Source organism: Mytilus californianus, unplaced genomic scaffold (genome assembly GCF_021869535.1).
Source record: "Mytilus californianus isolate M0D057914Y unplaced genomic scaffold, xbMytCali1.0.p SCAF_2, whole genome shotgun sequence".
Classification (NCBI taxonomy): Eukaryota; Metazoa; Mollusca; class Bivalvia; order Mytilida; family Mytilidae; genus Mytilus; species Mytilus californianus.
In genome coordinates this window covers 51,070,281-51,089,219 of record NW_026262668.1, presented here as the reverse complement: position 1 = coordinate 51,089,219, position 18,939 = coordinate 51,070,281, and the positions used below count along the sequence as shown (strand labels likewise).

Below are 18,939 nucleotides of genomic sequence, written 5' to 3'. Positions count from 1 at the left end.
TTTCACATTTTTTATCAGTATACACGTATATATATATATATTTTTTTTTAAATTTTATTTTTGACAGAAAAGATGTGATAATAGTATAAATTGTTTATTTTATTTTTCAAACGCCAAAATTTAACGATTGATAGGGAAAATTTTAAGATGTTTAGATGCTTTACAAGATAGAAATAAAAGACATCAATAAGAGACATTCACCAAAAATGAAATAAAATTAAAAAAATGGTTTCTTTTTCTCTCTCTCTTAAAAATCAGCAGACACATTGATTTAAGCAAACAGGAAAAATGAATATAGATAAATCTACAAAAAACATTGTTTGAATGCATTATAAGTAAATGAAAACTGATTTTAATATAGGAGCATAAAACTATATATAATTTTTTTCATAAATATTTTTCATGACATATGGATTCGAAATTTGGAAAATTTTAAGGATAAGCAAAATTTACTGAAATTCCATTCTTTCCAATCGAACAGCCTTTAATTTATATCTAGAACAATTTCTGATATATGATACGATTGTATGCTAGGTTTTTAAGAACAGAGGGCAAGATGAACCAGATTCCAGATCAATGCAAATGAGATCATTGGATATGTGTTTTGAGAACCCTAAAAATGCGTTGTATTATGAAGGAACGACACTTAACAGTGATTTCATAGAAATAAGTTATCACAGATAATTTAAGCCGATAAATAGATAAATTATGATGCAAAATCAGAGAAACCGTCAGAAAGAACGAACGTTGAATTACATTATATAAATTTTAACATATGTGTTTTTCTTGTTTTGCAGAGGAATGCCGGCAGCACATAAAGAGATCTGTCCAGGATGTCAACATCCAATCGAAGATAGATTTTTGATGAAACTTATGGACTGTTATTGGCATGAACAATGTGTACGCTGTTGTGTGTGTCAGATGGCTCTTACGAATTCATGCTTTTCAAGAAATCGAAAGCTCTATTGTAAAGTTGATTACCAAAAGTAAGGAAAATTCTTATTGTCTATTTTTATCTATTATTTATTCAATTTCATAGATCTGGAAGTTAAATTTCCATGTAAAATGAGAGTTCGTCATGTTTGAACCACGATGCCTGTCTTGCCGTCTGTCAGTTAAGGTATTAACGAATAACCCTATTTTGACCTTTACCATTTCGATTAAAACTTAACAGAAGAACGACTCGTGGACGGCAGCATGTTTATGTCATCAGCCTAAGAGAAACCTGCCCGCTCGTACTATATTCCTTTAAAAAGTTAAAACATTCATAGGTAGACATGTAATAAAGCACAAAAATAGTATGCCTAATAACATGTTCATTTATATTTGGAACTATTGAATCTATAAGAAATATTTATAATACTTATCACTTATGCGAAATGTCCGAAACCCAAAGCTTTGACTGGAAAAAATAATAATACTTCTTTACATACAAATTAAAGATGGTAGTTTTAATAATTATATGGGCGATTTGAAGACTTCCTTTGAAAATATAATTTATTATGCGTAGAAAAATAATTTATTTGTCGATTCTTTCCAAGCCTCACTCAAACTGTCGTTCTAACCATTCCATTTTACGACATTTTGCTACAGCTTGGAATATCTGATTGTTTTTATACGCATAATGTTGCCATTTTTATTCAATTTTGATGTTGATTAATCACAAAAAGTCAAATAACAAACTCTGCAAGCGACGTTGACATGATTTCATAGCAATTTCCCTGTCAACGCTGCTTACAGTCTCCTACGAAACTAACGATTCAAACGTCACGGTAACCCAGACTAAGAAGTAATGTTTGCCGATTCAATTAAAGGTTTGGTGTATGATCTGAGAACAAATTGTACGAACTATGTTTGTAACAAGTTAGAGTAATTGTTTGGGAATTTATTAATGTTAATAAGGGCAAATTTGGCACGCGACATCTGGTAAAAGTTATTAAACTGCTTATCGACGTATTGCATAAATCCCGGAATCTCTGTTGGGACACCATCGATTAAAAATTACCGGATATCAAAACCTCTATCAACAAATTATCCTTCAACCAATAAATCGGTTTGCTGTAAGAGATATTCAGTAAAAATTATTAAGCTGCGCATTTTTATATCTAAGGAAATGATAGCTAGTCAATATCTAAATATTGAAAGGGCTTGAATCTAATGTTTCTTTAAACCAATGTATATATGATCAATTTTTAATAAAATTAACATGAAGAGCTAAGTAAATGGTCATAAAAATGACACAGTCCTATTGGTTTAAGCAGACGTATTCGCGAAAGTGACCTGTTACTTTATTAACTCATTTGTCCTGTAATGATACGTTTTACTTTCCCAAATAAAGCTATTTCAACAAATGGACTTCCGTTGTTTTCATTTACATGTATTTGCTAAGTCTCCCGTCGTAACTTGCGCCCGTTAGTAGGTCAGCCGATTAATAACAGTTAATTCAATATGCAAAGCTAATTTGATAATTAGTTTCTTCTTATTTCATATTTAAAGAAACACTATGTGTGTAGCAGAAGAAGAAAAATAGTACAATTTCTATGCGCATTACGATGCAAATATATGTCGGTGCTTGCTTTTCTTCCTAATCAAATGTTAGTGGTATATCTATAAATTTATTTCATACTAGCGTCATTTTGAAAAAAGATAGCTTCAATCTTTCTAAAATGATTCTAAATTTCACAGCTTCACAGCTGTAAATGTGTGCTTTTGGGTAATGAAATTATTTATGTCGTAAATTTGAACATGCAACTAAGTAATAGATTCAAAATCAGTTTTATAGATTTTGGTAACATTTTGAGCATTGATCCAAAGTAACCAGAACCAAGATAATTTCAAGCAAAAACCAACATTCTAGTGGAATTAAAACCATTGTTGTCTTTTCAAATTCAAATTTATTCATTTGGCTAGGATTGTATTCGATGTAAATGTTTAAGGAAACATGTAATAGAAGTGGCAATAATGTACCAAACTGCGATTATCTTCAATAGAAATGCTAAGCATCTGGTGCAGAAAAATTGGTACCGTTTATGTTATTAGCACTGTGTAAAGTTTTGATTTTATGGAAATGCATAAATGGGTTGAAAAAGAATAGGGAAAATTGGCCTAAAAAATAAATTTCTGAATAATAAAAAAAAGAAGACGACCCATCTACACCATCATTCATTATTCTTAGACTCAAAAGATCGTTTTCAAGATTTTATATTATTCATCTTTTAATTAAAGGTGTATTACCTGTTTTCCATTGTTGTTTTAATTTGAATAATTCTCGAATCAATTGGTATTTCTATAATTAATCTTAGTACATTACCGGTGTATTCATTTAATGTTTCTACCTCTTTCTTTTTTGCATGTCTTTATAACTTAAACTACGTCGAATTACTTAACTCTTCCACTCCGTCTTTGTTGTGACTCGATTAATAATGGAGAAATGGGAAAACGGTATAAAAAATGTTTAATAAATTCTAGATGTTCTGAAGGCCTAAAGAAAAATAGGCGCAATATTGAAGAAATATATTGGATTCTTTTCGTCTTAGCTTTTGTTACTTGAGTCTTAATTGTTTTTCTAGAATATATTAAGACCGGGATTCATTCGACATTTTAAATTATGATACACAGAAATTAAAATGGATTGTTTCAATAGCTAGAATATATGAAAAAAATTGTTTCGATATTTCTAAAATTATTCTAAAATTCACAGCTTCACAGCTGTGAATGTGTGCTTTTGGTATATGAAATAATGTTTGTCGTAAATTTGAACATGTAACTAAGTTATAGATGCAAAATCTGTTTTATAGATTTTGGTAACATTTTGTGCATTGATCCAAAATAACTATAACCAAGATACTTTCAAGTAAAGAACCAACATTCTAGTGGAATTAAAACCATTGTTGTTTTTCAAATTCATTCGACAATTTTAAATTATTATTCAGAGAAATAAAAATGGATTTTTTCAATATCTAGACGTCATCAACCGATTTTATTAATTTAGGAAACCATACTTGATTATCATCAACGCGGATTTTCAGATTAGGGTAAGACTATGGCTAAGGTATAGGGTTATTTTGGAGCTTATCGCTATGGTAACAGTATAGCCATAAAAGATCAGCTTCCTCTTTCAGCCAGGCTGGGTTAAAAGTCATGTGTGTTATGTTTATGGTAAACTGGTCATAATGTAAATCCCAGTTAAAATGTCTACATAACAGACAAACATCGTATTATAACATACATCTTTCATAAAATAATTACAAAAATAACTATTAATTAACGAACGATATGTCAACTTCGATGCCATGTTTGCAAAAGAAGAAAACATAGGTGCAAAAACGTAAAATAACTACTCCATTCCCAATATTTTTGCAACCAACAATCGAAACTATGAAATCTATAATGAATCCCACTGCGACAATCGGTATTCTAAAACTAAATAATTTGTGCATTTCTTTATTTATTTTAACAACCTCAAAATGTTAAGAGATTGTTTTCAGTTTTAACCTAAGCACTAAATGACCTCATACACATACACAGCTATAGTCGATGTTTCTGTACAGCAAACGAAACATAATGATTACTTTTGATTAAAATCGGAAGTAACTTATAAAGTTTGATTTTTTTTCAGTTGAGCTTTGTGTTTTAGTCGCAAATATCCATATTCCAAGTACTTATCAATTGGAAAGGTTAATTTTACGGCATTTAAATACCGTCGTTCATCGTTGGACGTCGGAAAGTAAACTAAAGCAATAACAGGAATTCAATTATTATCTTGTGATTTAAATTGATACATTTGGTTCATTTTTTGTTTTATTTCAATATTTATTACATGTATTAAAAAAATTGGTCAAATGAAATTCAAATTACGATTTGCCTTAAATATTGTTTTAAAATTTTAAGAAATATTCTCTTGTATTTTTCACACATGTATAAATGGCCAGTGTTATTTGGTGCTTTCGTATTAAGGTGTAGTTTTCCTGTGAAGATGAAAATTATTCGTGAGATTAGGTTGACTCAATCTATTAAATGACAGCTAAATTCACAGACCATAATGCTTTTTATTTAGTTAAATGTATATAACATGTTATCTTATTTGACGATTAAGCAAATACACCGTATCAAATCTCTGGCATACAATGAATAAAAGTTAGGAACGAGATGCACCCTAAATTAGAGCACATTTATCTCTGGAAACATAATTAGTCTTATTCAGAAGTTTTAAGTCTCTTGAATAACATAATTCCTTCATTTTCCGTATCAAACACCTTAAAACTTGTCTCCATTACAAAACACGCTAATCCGTTCACGCCTTTTCACTGAAGAACAATGGCGGACATTGGAGTTTCCGGAACATTTGCAGGATTTCAATGGCTGATCATTACGACTCTGATTGTTCTTTTCTATGACAGAAATAAATACTGCTTGAATTTGTTATTCACAGTTAGTTGATCGAACCATTTAGTATTGACAAAGAACAAAGAAAATTGTAGAAATCGGCTTACTTTAGCCTGATAAACTAGAACGAGAGCTTTTAGTTAGAAAGTTACATTGAAAAGCTAGCAATAGATTCCTGCGATTTACTTCCGTTTAAGTGTTTCAGTGTGAGTAAAAAACGTTGTCTAAGCTATTCGTACGTTAAAACTAAATGCAAAAATGATTCGGTCTCACATAAAAGCTTGATTGAAATTGCTTAATTTTCTAGAAACGCTTTCCAGTTCGTTAAGACTGCGGGTGTTCAGATCATTTGTACGTATTTTGTTGTTTTTGAATTTTTATTTTTTTCTCTGTTATGGTAAATCTATTGCATCACGTCTTTTGATGTCCAAATGCAAATGAATGGAATTTGTGTGCTGTGGCTTAAATGATGCGAAATAGTTGTCATTGATTTTTTCACATCTCCAATAGTTTTTGAAAATAATAAAAGAATTAAAGCTTAATCGGTTAGCATAATTTGTCAAATTCAACGCCAGTCATTCATTAAATCCCTGAAAAGAGCAATCAGAGAGGTTAGAACGAGATCAGAGTTGTTCAGTCACTTGGAAACTGATACCATCAATTGGACCAAGAGGAACAAAATAGGGACTTTGACATGTTTTTTGTGGAATTGAAAAAAAATACAAAACTGAAAGCCTATAACTAGTGAAAATCATGTTAAGAATAATGAAAAAAAAATATTTGCATTTGTCAAAGTAAGGTAAGGCATAAAAAGCATTGTGTTAAAAGAAACAATGTATTCATTTGCACAAAAACACTCGTAACCGTAAAACTAAGAATTTGCAAAGACATTTACTAGTGTTCAATTGTAATCATTAAATCATATCTCAATACTTCTACTATATTTGTAAGTATTTTCTTATATTTAAGTAACTTTATACTTTTATAAAAGAAGCCAAAAATTATGTGTCTTAATGATTATGTAAATGTCAGAAAAACTTTATCATAAAGTTTTGTGGTGGACGATCTTATTCACGGAAAGTTTGGTCACCCAATGTCGTTTTTTTCTAATTCTATGAGCATGTGTTTTTCGATCAAACGAGCCTTCGGACATCATTTTCGGTGTAAAACATAGGTGCAAGTGGACAATTGTTTCATTTTATATATTTTTAATCGGGCGGAATTGCAATAAACCTCAGGACGAACTTTTAGATTGTAAAAGTCGTGTGGACTCTTTCACAGCACTACAGTGATAATAAAGGTGTTTTATTCCGGATGTAAAACTTCAAATATGAAGAAGACGAAGACATCAGTATTTATAAGTCCATGTGTATTGCAACTTCGAATATTCGTCCATTTTAGACACATTATGCTGTTGTTTTATCGTCATAGGTTTTATTTTTTCTATATTCCTTGATATGTGCATTTCAGATTATTTCGTGGAACGTGCAATGGGTGTGGATTGCACATTTCTCCAAATGAACTTGTAATGAGAGCTCAAGGATACGTTTATCATCTACAGTGCTTTGTTTGTATAGAATGTGGTCAGCCGTTACAAAGGGGAGATTACTTTGTCATTCGAGATGGCCAGCTCTTTTGTCGTCTGGACTTTGAAAAAGAATTCCATATGTATTCCATGAGTCCGAAAAGTGAGTTATGTAAATTGTTTCTGGAAATGGAAAATTTTTATGCACTATATAAATTTTTCAGGCACAGATATATAAACATGTATATTTATTAGCGAAACTTTTCTCAGAGAACTTTCAAGAAAATAAAGATTAACGAACTGTATCGTTTATTGGAAAAAAATTTGCTTTACACATTTCTATGGACTTATTTTTCTCTTTATTCATCGAAAATAGGTTTTGGCATTTTAAGTACCGCTGTTTAACTAGTAAGATTGAGAATATAAGTACTTGTATACCGTTTGTATCACCATACACGTATTTTCTTTTTTATTACTTATTTTAGAAACATCGCTTTAATATCATTTGCAAATTTGAAAAGCAGACCAAGTGCAGTTTTATTCCCTACTGTTAATTTTTTGGAAATACTACATAAGAAGTGTATCGTTTTATTAACTTATGTTTAACGTTGCAGCTGAATTTGTGTCCTGACTACCATGTGCAAAATCGGTCTCGGTTTCATGTCTTGAGATTAACTGCTCGTGTAAATCTTGAATTATTGCTGAATCAATTCAGCTAAACTAAATTTTAAATGCCTTTTTGTTTTTGTGTCGTTTGGCTGCTTTTAATTTAGGGCTATTCCATTGAAATGTATGTGGGTGGGGTGGAACGGTCTTTCAAAATACCCCTCCAACCAAGAACCATTTTTAGATAATTTTGCATAATGGTAAAAAGTAAAATCACAAAAATACTGAACTCCGAGGAAAATTCAAAAAGGAAAGTCCCCAATCAAATGGCAAAATCAAAAGTTCAAACACATAAAACGAATGGATAACAACTGTCATATTCCTGACTTGGTACAGGCATTTTCTTAAGTAGAAAATGGTGGATTGAACCTGGTTTTATAGCTAGCTAAACCTCTCACTTGTATGACAGTCGCGTCACATTCCATTATATTGACAACGATGCGTGAACAAAACAAACAGACACAATAGGTAAAAATGTCAAAAATAGGGGTACAGCAATCAACATTGTGTTATCATCTTAATCACTATAAAAACAAACAAATGTAACGAAGAAGCACAAAAAGGCATACATCAAATTTAACATCCTCATTTTGCTTATATTATACGATTCTATTCATCCATGCAAAATCCACCCATAAAGGATGGAAGGCTTTAAGTACTGGCGTAAAATCGCGCGTTTAAAATTCGCACAGGTAAACATAAAATAATTTTGTCGTTCAAAGTACGACGGGACACACAAATACAGAGTCACGTAAAATGTATATCACAAAAAACAGACTTAACAGTAAAAGTAATATTAATAAAGACAAATAAAAGAATACTATAACACATTATTAAGATGATAAACAACGTCAGTATGCAAAATCTATACTTCAAGACCATCGAGTATTATTTGTGAAGTTGATACGGAATATTTATCAACAAGTTCTTGGTACCTTCCGAAGAACTTTTTTAGAAAAAGGACGAGACGTTCTTTGACATGCCCCTGGTTCATCAACTTTCTGCTCAGACACTGGTGACGTTTTACAAAGTCTGAGTAGGAGCTGCAAGCTCTTGAATACCGAATAAGTTGGGAAATGTATATCCCATATGCAGGTGAAGTTGGTATATTGCTACTAAGGTGGGGGAAATTGATAATTTCAAAATTAAAATCGTCTCGTTTGTCATAGATTCTGGTACTGAGATGACTGTGTATGTCAAATTCGAGGTATAAATCTAAAAATGAGGCGGAGGAAGCCGTGTCTGTTGTTTCTTTAATTTCTAGTTCTGGTGGATATATTAATGGAACCCAATCAGAAAAGTTCGGATTGTTAATGGAAAGAACATCATCAATATATCTGAAAGTGAAATTAAATAACCTGGCTTCTTTGATCTTCTTGTTTTTGACAAGTGTCTGAAGGAACTCCGATTCATATGAAAATAAGAAGAGGTCGGCAAGGAGAGGTAAACAGTTCGTTCCCGTAGGAATGCCGACAATTTATTTAAAAAGACTACCTCCAAATTCAACAAATATGTTGTAAATAAGAATCTCCAGCATACTGATCACTTGTTCCTCTGTGTAGCATGTTTTACCCTTTTGTTCACTATTTTGTTATTCCAAAGTAATAAATTTATAGCGTATGCTACCATTTTTATGATGAAAAGCATTGTGGATTATTTCTTTTAGACGGTTTTTCAATTTCATTGGGGAATGGTGGTATACAAGGTTGAAAAATCAAAAGTTTTGATAGAACTAATTTCAGAAAAAGACCGAGATTTAAAATTATCCAGAAGTTCTTTAGAGTTTTTAAGAATCGACATATGGTTAATACCACTACGCGAGTAAACAGTTTCACAGTATTTCTGAAGACCCTCTTTCACTGCGGACAGAATTTTAGTCAATCTAATGGACAATTCTTTAGTTGAACATGCAGATGAGCCGGCAATGTACCGTTGTTTGTACGGAATTTTGTGAAGTTTAGGTATCCAATAGAAACAAGGTAAGTCCTCCGATTTGTTGTTCAATGCAATGTTCATTGAAGCCATGAAGGACTTATGATTCGCCAAAGTCTCATCCTTGTCAAATGATATGTGTTTGTATGTTGGATTACCTGAGTGCTCATTTATTCCTAATTCTTTTACAAGACACTCGTAGTAATACGATTTACATATAAAGACAATATTATTTGAAGCTTTGTCCGCAGGAACAACAACAAACTTATCTTGAAGAGATGATAGACATTTTACAGACTCTTTGTCTCTGAAAACGGACTTTGGTCGATCATTCACACAGTTTTTCAACTTATGAATGCGACGTTTTATCAGATACCTGATTGTTTTGACCCATTCTGACAAAGTATCCAGTCGAACCTCTTCTCGTTTAGCCCATGCTCTGGCGTAGTCCTCAGTGGAATTCATAATTATTTTGAAGTTATGGTTCCAACTGATGTGTTGGGGTTCTCTAAGCTTAGGACCATGAGAAATCACCTTTCGGAGATTTTCATGTTGAATTATGTTTAGATCCCCAGTAATAACATGGCCAGAGGGGCTGTAATTGTAAGGCGAGTGGGAACAGTCCAATGTCAGAGGGATTTTTAGGTATTGTTCTAAATCAAGGTCCCGTAATGCTTGTTTATAGTTAAATATTTTGGGTGCAATGGTTTTGGTGTAACTGTAGGATAGACGCATTCTGAAAAAAGACCCATGACCCACATTCAATAATTAAATTTCCCTTCCTACCCTCCAACATACATTTTTAATGGAATAGCCCTTACGTATACATCATATTTCTTTTAATTATTTATTTGTTTCTGTTACGAGGAAAGTGTAATGTTAATCTAAATTGCAGGTCATTTGAATACTAGAAATGAGTTAAAACAGGTTACATTTTAGGTGACGATAGTGATGATTACGATGACGGGGAAAGCGATGGAGGTAAACACCCAAAAAGACCACGGACTATTCTTACAACGAGTCAAAGACGAAAGTTTAAATCAGCTTTTGAGATGAACCCCAAACCTTGTCGAAAAGTAAGATCTATGTACAAATGAATATCGATAGAATATACAGATTAAATTCTTTAAAAATGGCAACTCGTGTTTTGTTCCTAATCTTAAAAGATGTAAATGACATATATCGGTGTATAATGCAAGTTTCATACAAAATACATACATGTATAAAATATCAGCCAAAATCATTCAGTTGTCTATGCAATTCAAGTTGGTCCTATATTGGTAAGTGTTAAATGTGTAAACTTATGCCGTTTTCAATAGTCCGATTTACTTACTGACGCGACTCCCCCTTTCTCACTCAAAAGTATGCTCCGCTTCTTTGTTTCAGTAAACTGAACGTGTAAATTCGGTATATTTTATTTGCTTAAAATACTGATTATTATACCTAAATATCGATTCATTTTAAGTAATAATGAAACTTTGTTTCTTTTTCTATGCACAAAATTAGGCAAAATTATATTTAATTAAGAGACTATCATTTTTTTAATATTTTAGGTGAGGGAACAGCTAGCGGCAGAGACCGGTTTAAGTGTACGTGTTGTTCAAGTGTGGTTTCAAAATCAACGTGCTAAGGTAAGAACAGCACACATAGTTATATAAATTTTAGTCTTGCCTTTTACTTGCCACCAATACAACTTCATTTAGTAAAATTGTGGTCATCTATGGATGCTGATGATATAGGTCATCTGCATTGAATCAATTGGCAAGTCCTATTGATAGCGTACTTTTTTACTTGTCCCCTTTGCAACGTCTTTTTTTAAGAAATATTGACCTCACATCATTAAAAACGTGGAGTTTATGAAATAAAATGTATTATCTAAGACAATAATCATAAAATCATATATCTGAGAAACTGCGTGTAACAACAATTAGTAGATATAAGAAGATGTGGTATGAGTGCCAATGAGACAACTCTCCATCCAAGTCAAAATTTATAAAAGTAAACTGTTATTACACGTGTCATTATAATACAAATTTACTTACTTTATACCAAAATTTACTTACTTACTATATAGCTAAGCGGTAGTCTGTAAATGACCAGGTTTGGATAAAATATTACATGTATAACATTTGAACATCCACACAATTTTGAAAAAAACAAACCTCCACAAATCACAACACAAAAAAAATAGATGTCAAGCACAATTGTTAAAGGACACGACCTTTTGATTTTTTGACATAATAGTAATGTAATAGAAAAGAGACACAATTGACGTACCTTCGGTGAATATGTCTATATCAAAGTATCCTATGTGTTAATGCCAAAAAAAATAGTTTAAGTTCACGTCCACCGCAGCAATGCGGTTTAAACTTACACAATAACTTCTGTGTTTAAATGTAAAACAATGACATTCGAAAAATTAACGTTTGACTCTGATTTCTATGCAAGCGATATGTGTACCTGGCTTAACCCAGCATCAGGTTGTGATCAAAAGTTATGAAATCCCTGTTTTAGAACATAAAAACTAAATGGGTCCAGACAGAACAGTCAATACCTTTGTAGATCAACTTTGCCATGGGAGTTGCAACCTTAGTTTTAGATGCGATATTTTGTGAATTCTACGGTGATTATGTTTGTATTTAGTAAAAGACTAAATTTTACTTCCTTCTGGCAACCTGAGATAAATTGTGTTGATTGTTTTAAATCTCAATTAGGTGAGCATATATATTTTTTTAATTTTACCCTAGATTTTGCTCATGATGAAGGGTATATCCAAGATTGCGCATAGAACGTGGCATATCGGAAATTCAACCAGAAACAGGAAAGCATAATGACATTGCATAAGAAAACATTACGTCAAATTTCAGAGAAGACATAGTTTACACACAATGACAGTTTAAATCTATTAAAAATTAAAATATATTTAAAATAAAGAATAAAAGAACTTTTGAAGATTACAGTAAAACAAAAAATCGTCAAGAACAGTACTATGAGGGGCCTGATGAGAGGGGGGGGGGGGGGTCTCATCACGATTCACGAGTTGATTTTTTTGTCAATCACGATTCACAGAAAATAAATTTCCATGATCACGGATCACGAAAATATAAAAAAAAAATAATCTGTAGAAAAACGGATCACGATAGCGAAAATGCGCCGATCACGAAGAACGAAAATAACCCATCAGGCCCCTCTACTATCTAAAGGAAATGAACAGTCAAGCAATGTATTTTAAAAATTACGAAAGATCTAAACCTTTCATGTGTGTAACTGTTAATATAAACACTCTTACGTATAAATATAAAACACTTTGCGTTGATTTGATGTGTCAAACTTTTTCCAACTGATTTTTACAGTTTGTTATTATGTTGTTTTGTTACACAACGGTCCCATGTTAGGGGAGGGTTGAGCGCTTAAACTCCGCCACATTCTATATGTACCTATCTTAAGTCACGTCAAATTTCTGAAAGATTTCTTTATAAAAAGGACACGGATTTGAATAAACAAAGGGCTACACTTTGAGTTTAATGACGTCACGGGACACAGATCCGAGGAAAAAACACATATTTGGGGCTTGACAATGATTTGAATTTAACATATCTATATATATATATATATTCATATAATGAATTCCTGTCCCCCAGAAAAATAGCTGTATTTCCAATGATTTCAAAATTGATTAAAATTTTCTTTATATTCAGGTAAAAAAGATCGCGAGAAGACAAAGCCAAGACGGCAATAGTGGTAAAGGCAATAAGAATAAAAATGGCGATTCAAAGAAAGAAAAATCTGACGGATACAAAAGTGATGATAGTGATCCAGGTAAAGTATTCGTTGTGAATTAATTTGAGACACAAGTCTTATACCCATAATTTGCTCTTTCTTTTTACTCTCCCAAATTCGGCTGTTATACTGTTGGGCAATCGAAATATAATAATAACAGACAACACCAATGCCAAAAATAATTGACAAAACTTGAGACAAAACAATAATAAAACCTTTCACAGAAGAATTAAATAACGGCTGAATTTCGTAACACAAATGTCAAATTTGCCAGGAACGATGTTAGTAATACGTTCACACATCAATATTAATGCATAGTTTAACGTTTACAACAATTAGCAACACGAACTCACTAAAACAGGGGTTGACACTCAGGTAAACAGGGGTTACCACTCAGGTGCTCAAGATTGTTCCAATTTTGTCCTTTGATCTTTATGGTAAGTTGTCTCATTAAAGACTGATGGAAAATTCGTGATTTTGACCTTCAATTAGTATTGTCTTTATTGACATGAGAGCACCATCAAAATTCTAACAGAGTAGAAGACTTCTGCGAATTTTTTCTAATGCTATATACGTATGTAGTTGATAGTTCAAAATTTTTAAAGATGTCATTTTAATTCTAAATCTAATCATGACAGACGGCAACCAAAGTCCACTTCGGACCTCATGCCCCTGCTTATGACAGGTATACATAGAACGTGGCGGGGTGAAACATGTTAATAAGAGCTTAAACCTCCTCCAAAACTATGCCAGTCGTGGTTTAAGCCAAATTAAAACTTTATTCAAGAAAAACATGGATATGTGATATCTTAAATAATAATTATCATTATTATTATTATTATTATTATTATTATTATTATTATTATTATTATTATTTTTATTATTATTATTATTATTATTATTATTATTATTAATTATATTGAATGCATCTGCTTAAATAATAAATCCTTTCAACTGTTCATTGTTTTTATTTGATACAGACAGTAATGGTCGACTGTGTGACGTTGATTCCATAGGTAAGAAACTATAATAACTGGACAAAATTTAACAAAATAAAGGAACTGTATTTAAATATACTGAAATATAAGTTTATTAATGGAAACAGTACATCAAGATTGCTGGAAATTGAATAAATGTGCTTAAAGTTAGAAAAAGCGATTGAAAATATTTTGCGAACGACAGTTCATGTTAATTTAGATTTTCCGCTGAAAATAATATGGAGAACTAACTGTATGCAATTGTTGTGCAGTTTTTAAGTTTGTGTGTTTACTTAAAAAAAGGTTGAGTTTACATTTCATATACTTAGTACTGCAAGGAAATATTGGGTTTTAAAACAGTGAGACAGTAAGCCAGTAACTTAATTTAACCTACAAAATATATTAAAGGGTCACTTTACGGTCTACAATAACAGTCATCTGACAACACTGTTTGATAAGCTATTAAATAAGTTAACTTCTTGTATTTTATACCATCATGTGCAAAATTATTTTTAAAGTTATAGGGTCTGCAGCAATTTAGGAATATAAAACAAAACCACAATATTATATGGAATATTTTGTGACAGAATTATGAATGTTCATACATTATAATGAGAATGTTCAGCTTGAATAACGCTAATATTTTTTCTTGCATTTCCAATGTTTCATTTCATTTTTAGTATCCATGAGTTCAGACAAACATCACCATGGTAACGCAGAACAAATATCACCATTGCCTGCCAGCGAATATCAGGGTAATTATATTAGATTTTGGTTTTGTTTTGATTAAAACTATGATAATACTAAAAAATTAATTTGTTGAATAATATTAAACTTATATCAAAAACAGTCATATTTTGTACAAAATCAATTAATTTGTCTTGGATATGTTTGTAAAGTTATGCTTTTCATCCAATAAATATAACACGTTATAAATTGTATCCGTTTGAAGCGCTTTTCTTGATTTACCTTCATCCGAGGAACGTATAAAGCCAATGATTTTTAGGTGCCGAAGCACGGGAAGATCTATATGACCACAAGGGACTTAAAAATACTAGCCGGCAAATCCATCTAAGGTCAATTTGCTTGAGGGAACTGGAACCTTTATTTCCTATCAATTTCTAAATTTATAAACGGTGAATTAAAGAGAGGTAACTAGGTTATAAATCATGTCAGAACCGAAGCACTGACTTCGGAGCTGGTGATAATCTCGGGGGTGGGGGGGCTACTAGTATTAGAGCAAGAACACCTGTATTCTTTTCGGGTTTTTTGTCCTGGTTCTATCTGTATAGTCTAATTTGTAAAGTATTTCTTTACTATTGTTTTGGTCATAGGTTTGCTATGGTTGTTAACGGTATGGGTTGTTTTCATACGAAATGAAAGCATATGACGGAATCAAATGATTCAAATTTCAGCCGATAAACGATCAGTATTTACATGAATTACACCTACTGTAAATAAAACGGAATGAAACCAGATAGGGTGAGAATATCCTACTAAGCATGAAAAAATTGAATAAAACACATAATTTTTCATTTTAGAATCAAGATTTGATGATATGGACGATTCAAGGAGTGTACGACAAGCAATGGAGGACAATATTAATTGCATCGATCAAATGTTCATGACCGATTCCCACGGACATTCGGCTATGGATACAGGCAATGTCTTAAATCCTATTGACAAACTTTATTCAATGCAAAACTCTTATTTTAGTGTTGAATAATGACTAACTGTGATAAGATATATATTTGTGTGTTTTGTAAAAGAAGAGATACTAGTAATTGACTTCCGGGTTAAATATTAAAAAAAAACAGATTCTATAGATTTTTATAGAAATGGGGGCATTTATTCAGTTAAAAGCAATATATAATGATCTTGATATTAATGTGCAATCATGTGATATATTCTGTCTCAAAAGAGGTTATTTTTAATTCGTACATGAACAGAAATCCTGTATTATACCGTAATGTATGTATATACAAGTCTAAAGATGTGTGCAACTATACTGATAAAAAAATATACGAATGAGACGAAATAATATCGTTTTGGAAGACAAATATTTCGGCACTGCAAGTGGCCTTCGTCAATGTCGAGCTTTTTTCTTCAAAATGAGATAAATTGAATACTATTTATATATTTTACAATTGTAGACCTAGACTTTTGTTTAAAAAAAAATCAGCCAATGAAAAACGTGCAGATGATAATAAATTTCAAATCTTATCATAAATGATGTTCCTAAACCTGCTAGTTTCCCACAATGTTTTTTTTCTTTAGATTTTTAATTTCAAATTAAGGCGGAACTTGTTTAAGGGACATAACTCTTTAATCTCCTGGTACGTTTGTTTTAATAGATACATAATAAGCTTCCATGTAACTAATTAATCCAATTCTGCTTAAAAAGAATTGGTGAAAGTGTCTATTATAAACTCATGACTTGTTTAAATAATTATCTTTAACCAAGGCCCACCTCTTTTAATATATTTAAAAAAAAACAATGCCTCTTTCATTGATTTTCTTTGCCAATGTTTCAATGCAGTACTACTTTTTTATATGTTTAACAGGCTGGTATTCGTAGCTTTCTCACAAAATAAGTCTGAACAGTATATATAATTGATATTTACAAGGGAATTGATTATTCTGTTGCAAGTGATAAAAATATTTAATTTGTAGACTCCAGAGGTATTTTGCCTATTCTAGAGTTTTGAATTTATCCGTTTTCATTATAATTGGATGGATTAAACATTAATGCGTTTCCTTTGGTTGCTGTTTTGAAAAAAAAGGGCAAATTTTATTTGGTTTATTAGAAGCTAAGCTTTAAAGTTTTTCTAGCATGTAAATATCAACTTAGGTCATTTCAATCATATCAATCACATATGTACGTTAAAAGCTTTCCTAACATTTGGCTATTACCAATCATGAAGGTAGATTCAGATGTGAGCCTCTGACGTAGCGAAAATGGCTTGTCTTTCTTCGATAGAATAAGAAAAAATAACACATTACTGCATTTTCTATTTATGTTTTAGAAAATAAATTTTGCCCTCTTTTTAATGCTGTTTCCGCCACTTTTTAAATTACTACATTGAAAGTTTAGTTTTGCGAATGAAAAAAATCAATTTGCATGAACATTTTCCCATTCCTAAAAGTTTATTTTTACGCATTTTAATTTTGTTCAATATTGTACATTCCAATGTTCCCATACACATTACTCAATATTTGAGGTTTGTTTATTTCGTTTTTGAAAGTTCAAAATGCATTTTGCTATTTTCCTTTTTTTTATATTGTGATTTGATCATGGTCGTTTGTATATTTGATTTTTTGAATTACTGAAAACTAGTTCCTTCAGAGTGTCATGCTTTATATAAAATGCTAAACTAAACTCTGTGAGTAAACTTAACAAATATACGTGGGAATGCAACTATAGCTTTGCTAAACACAGAGTTTATACAATTCAAATATTTTATACTTTAGTGGTACGAGGATCTGGAGGGGTATACATTAGACAAGAATTCACAAGATATATTTAGACGCGTCAACAATGAGCTAACGAATCAATCTTGTTATTCCCTATATTTGCTTTTCATCAGCTCTGATTTTTCTTTAGTATTACATTGAATTTAATCAATGACTTAATTTTGTATAGTTTGTTTTATTGTTTTGGAAAATAAAAATTATATTGTGCTTTATTTATTTTATATTGTTATACAAATGTTGTCACGAAAATTTGAATAAAGAATTGATATTTTAGTCTTTGTTTTTTGTGTTATTTCGAAGACCATGGTATTTTTTAATGCATGAATGCCATTTCGCAAAGACTTTATCAAATAACCATTACACATATTAATAAATTATATGGTTAAAAGATGGAAGATGTTCAATTCAGATTGCCAGTTTATAATATGAATTATTATTTGGATAAAGCAACTTTTATATCAGGGTGAAAGTTTAAAAATATGACATGACCCAATACGCGCTTGTGTGTGATGAAAGCATGAAGCATGAAACAATGTATATGTCTAATTAACTTTTTTCAAAACTTTTTACATTCACATTCACAGCCGCTGAATGAAGAATATCATTCGATTAATCAAGTGCGCCGAAGGATAATGTATTAAAACAAAATATGAAAAAGTCATGCAACAACACACGACAGAAACAATTCACCAAAACAAATACAAATAAGAAAGTGATGTTGAGTACATTCGTTAATCCAGCTGAAACTCTTATGCTAGATAAGAATTCAATAAAACCAGAAAAAAAAACATCGAAAGAGCAACATACTGTCAATAATTAACAAGTGTCTTTACAGTATATAAAGATATAAATCTAATTAATTTAACCGACTATAACACGTCTGGCATCCACAGCAATTTCTTCAGAGGATAAAGAAAAGAAAAACACTGAGGTATCAACAAAGCCATCCACTGGCGAGGTTTCCGACTTGGTACACGTCCCACGATAATGTGAACTCTTGTCAATAGAATCCAAAAAATCGGACGCGTTATCAGGTATTCAGAACGAGAAATATCATCGAATTGTTCTTCGTTCAATTTTCGCATTGCTTATAAGTCAATTAAGCAAAATCCGAAACTAAGATAAACTGGAAGATCACGTGGTCAAGTGTGGAAACAGTTAACAAAAGCTCAGGTGATTTTTTTATTTTTTTGTGTATTA

General features: G+C 31.4%; 1 protein-coding gene across 1 annotated transcript; it reads left to right on the top strand.

Moving 5' to 3' along the window:
* The first annotated feature begins 801 nt into the window (after positions 1–801).
* Positions 802–18,012, top strand: LOC127729964 (LIM/homeobox protein LMX-1.2-like). The gene is made up of 8 exons (XM_052237964.1): positions 802–986; positions 6,856–7,073; positions 10,448–10,584; positions 11,062–11,139; positions 13,207–13,327; positions 14,269–14,304; positions 14,946–15,020; positions 15,807–18,012. Exons 1-8 carry the CDS (start codon positions 802–804, stop codon positions 15,989–15,991), a joined length of 1,035 nt encoding a protein of 344 aa, XP_052093924.1. The 3' UTR covers positions 15,992–18,012.
* Positions 18,013–18,939: the final 927 nt, after the last annotated feature.

Bases quoted from the DNA above. Each gene is read 5' to 3' on its own strand.
- LOC127729964 (XM_052237964.1), top strand. From the start codon at position 802: ATGCCGGCAGCACATAAAGAGATCTGTCCAGGATGTCAACATCCAATC. The intron at 10,585-11,061 runs GTAAGATCTATG...TTAATATTTTAG, and splicing joins ACCCCAAACCTTGTCGAAAA to GTGAGGGAACAGCTAGCGGC. The intron at 15,021-15,806 runs GTAATTATATTA...TTTTCATTTTAG, and splicing joins GCCTGCCAGCGAATATCAGG to AATCAAGATTTGATGATATG.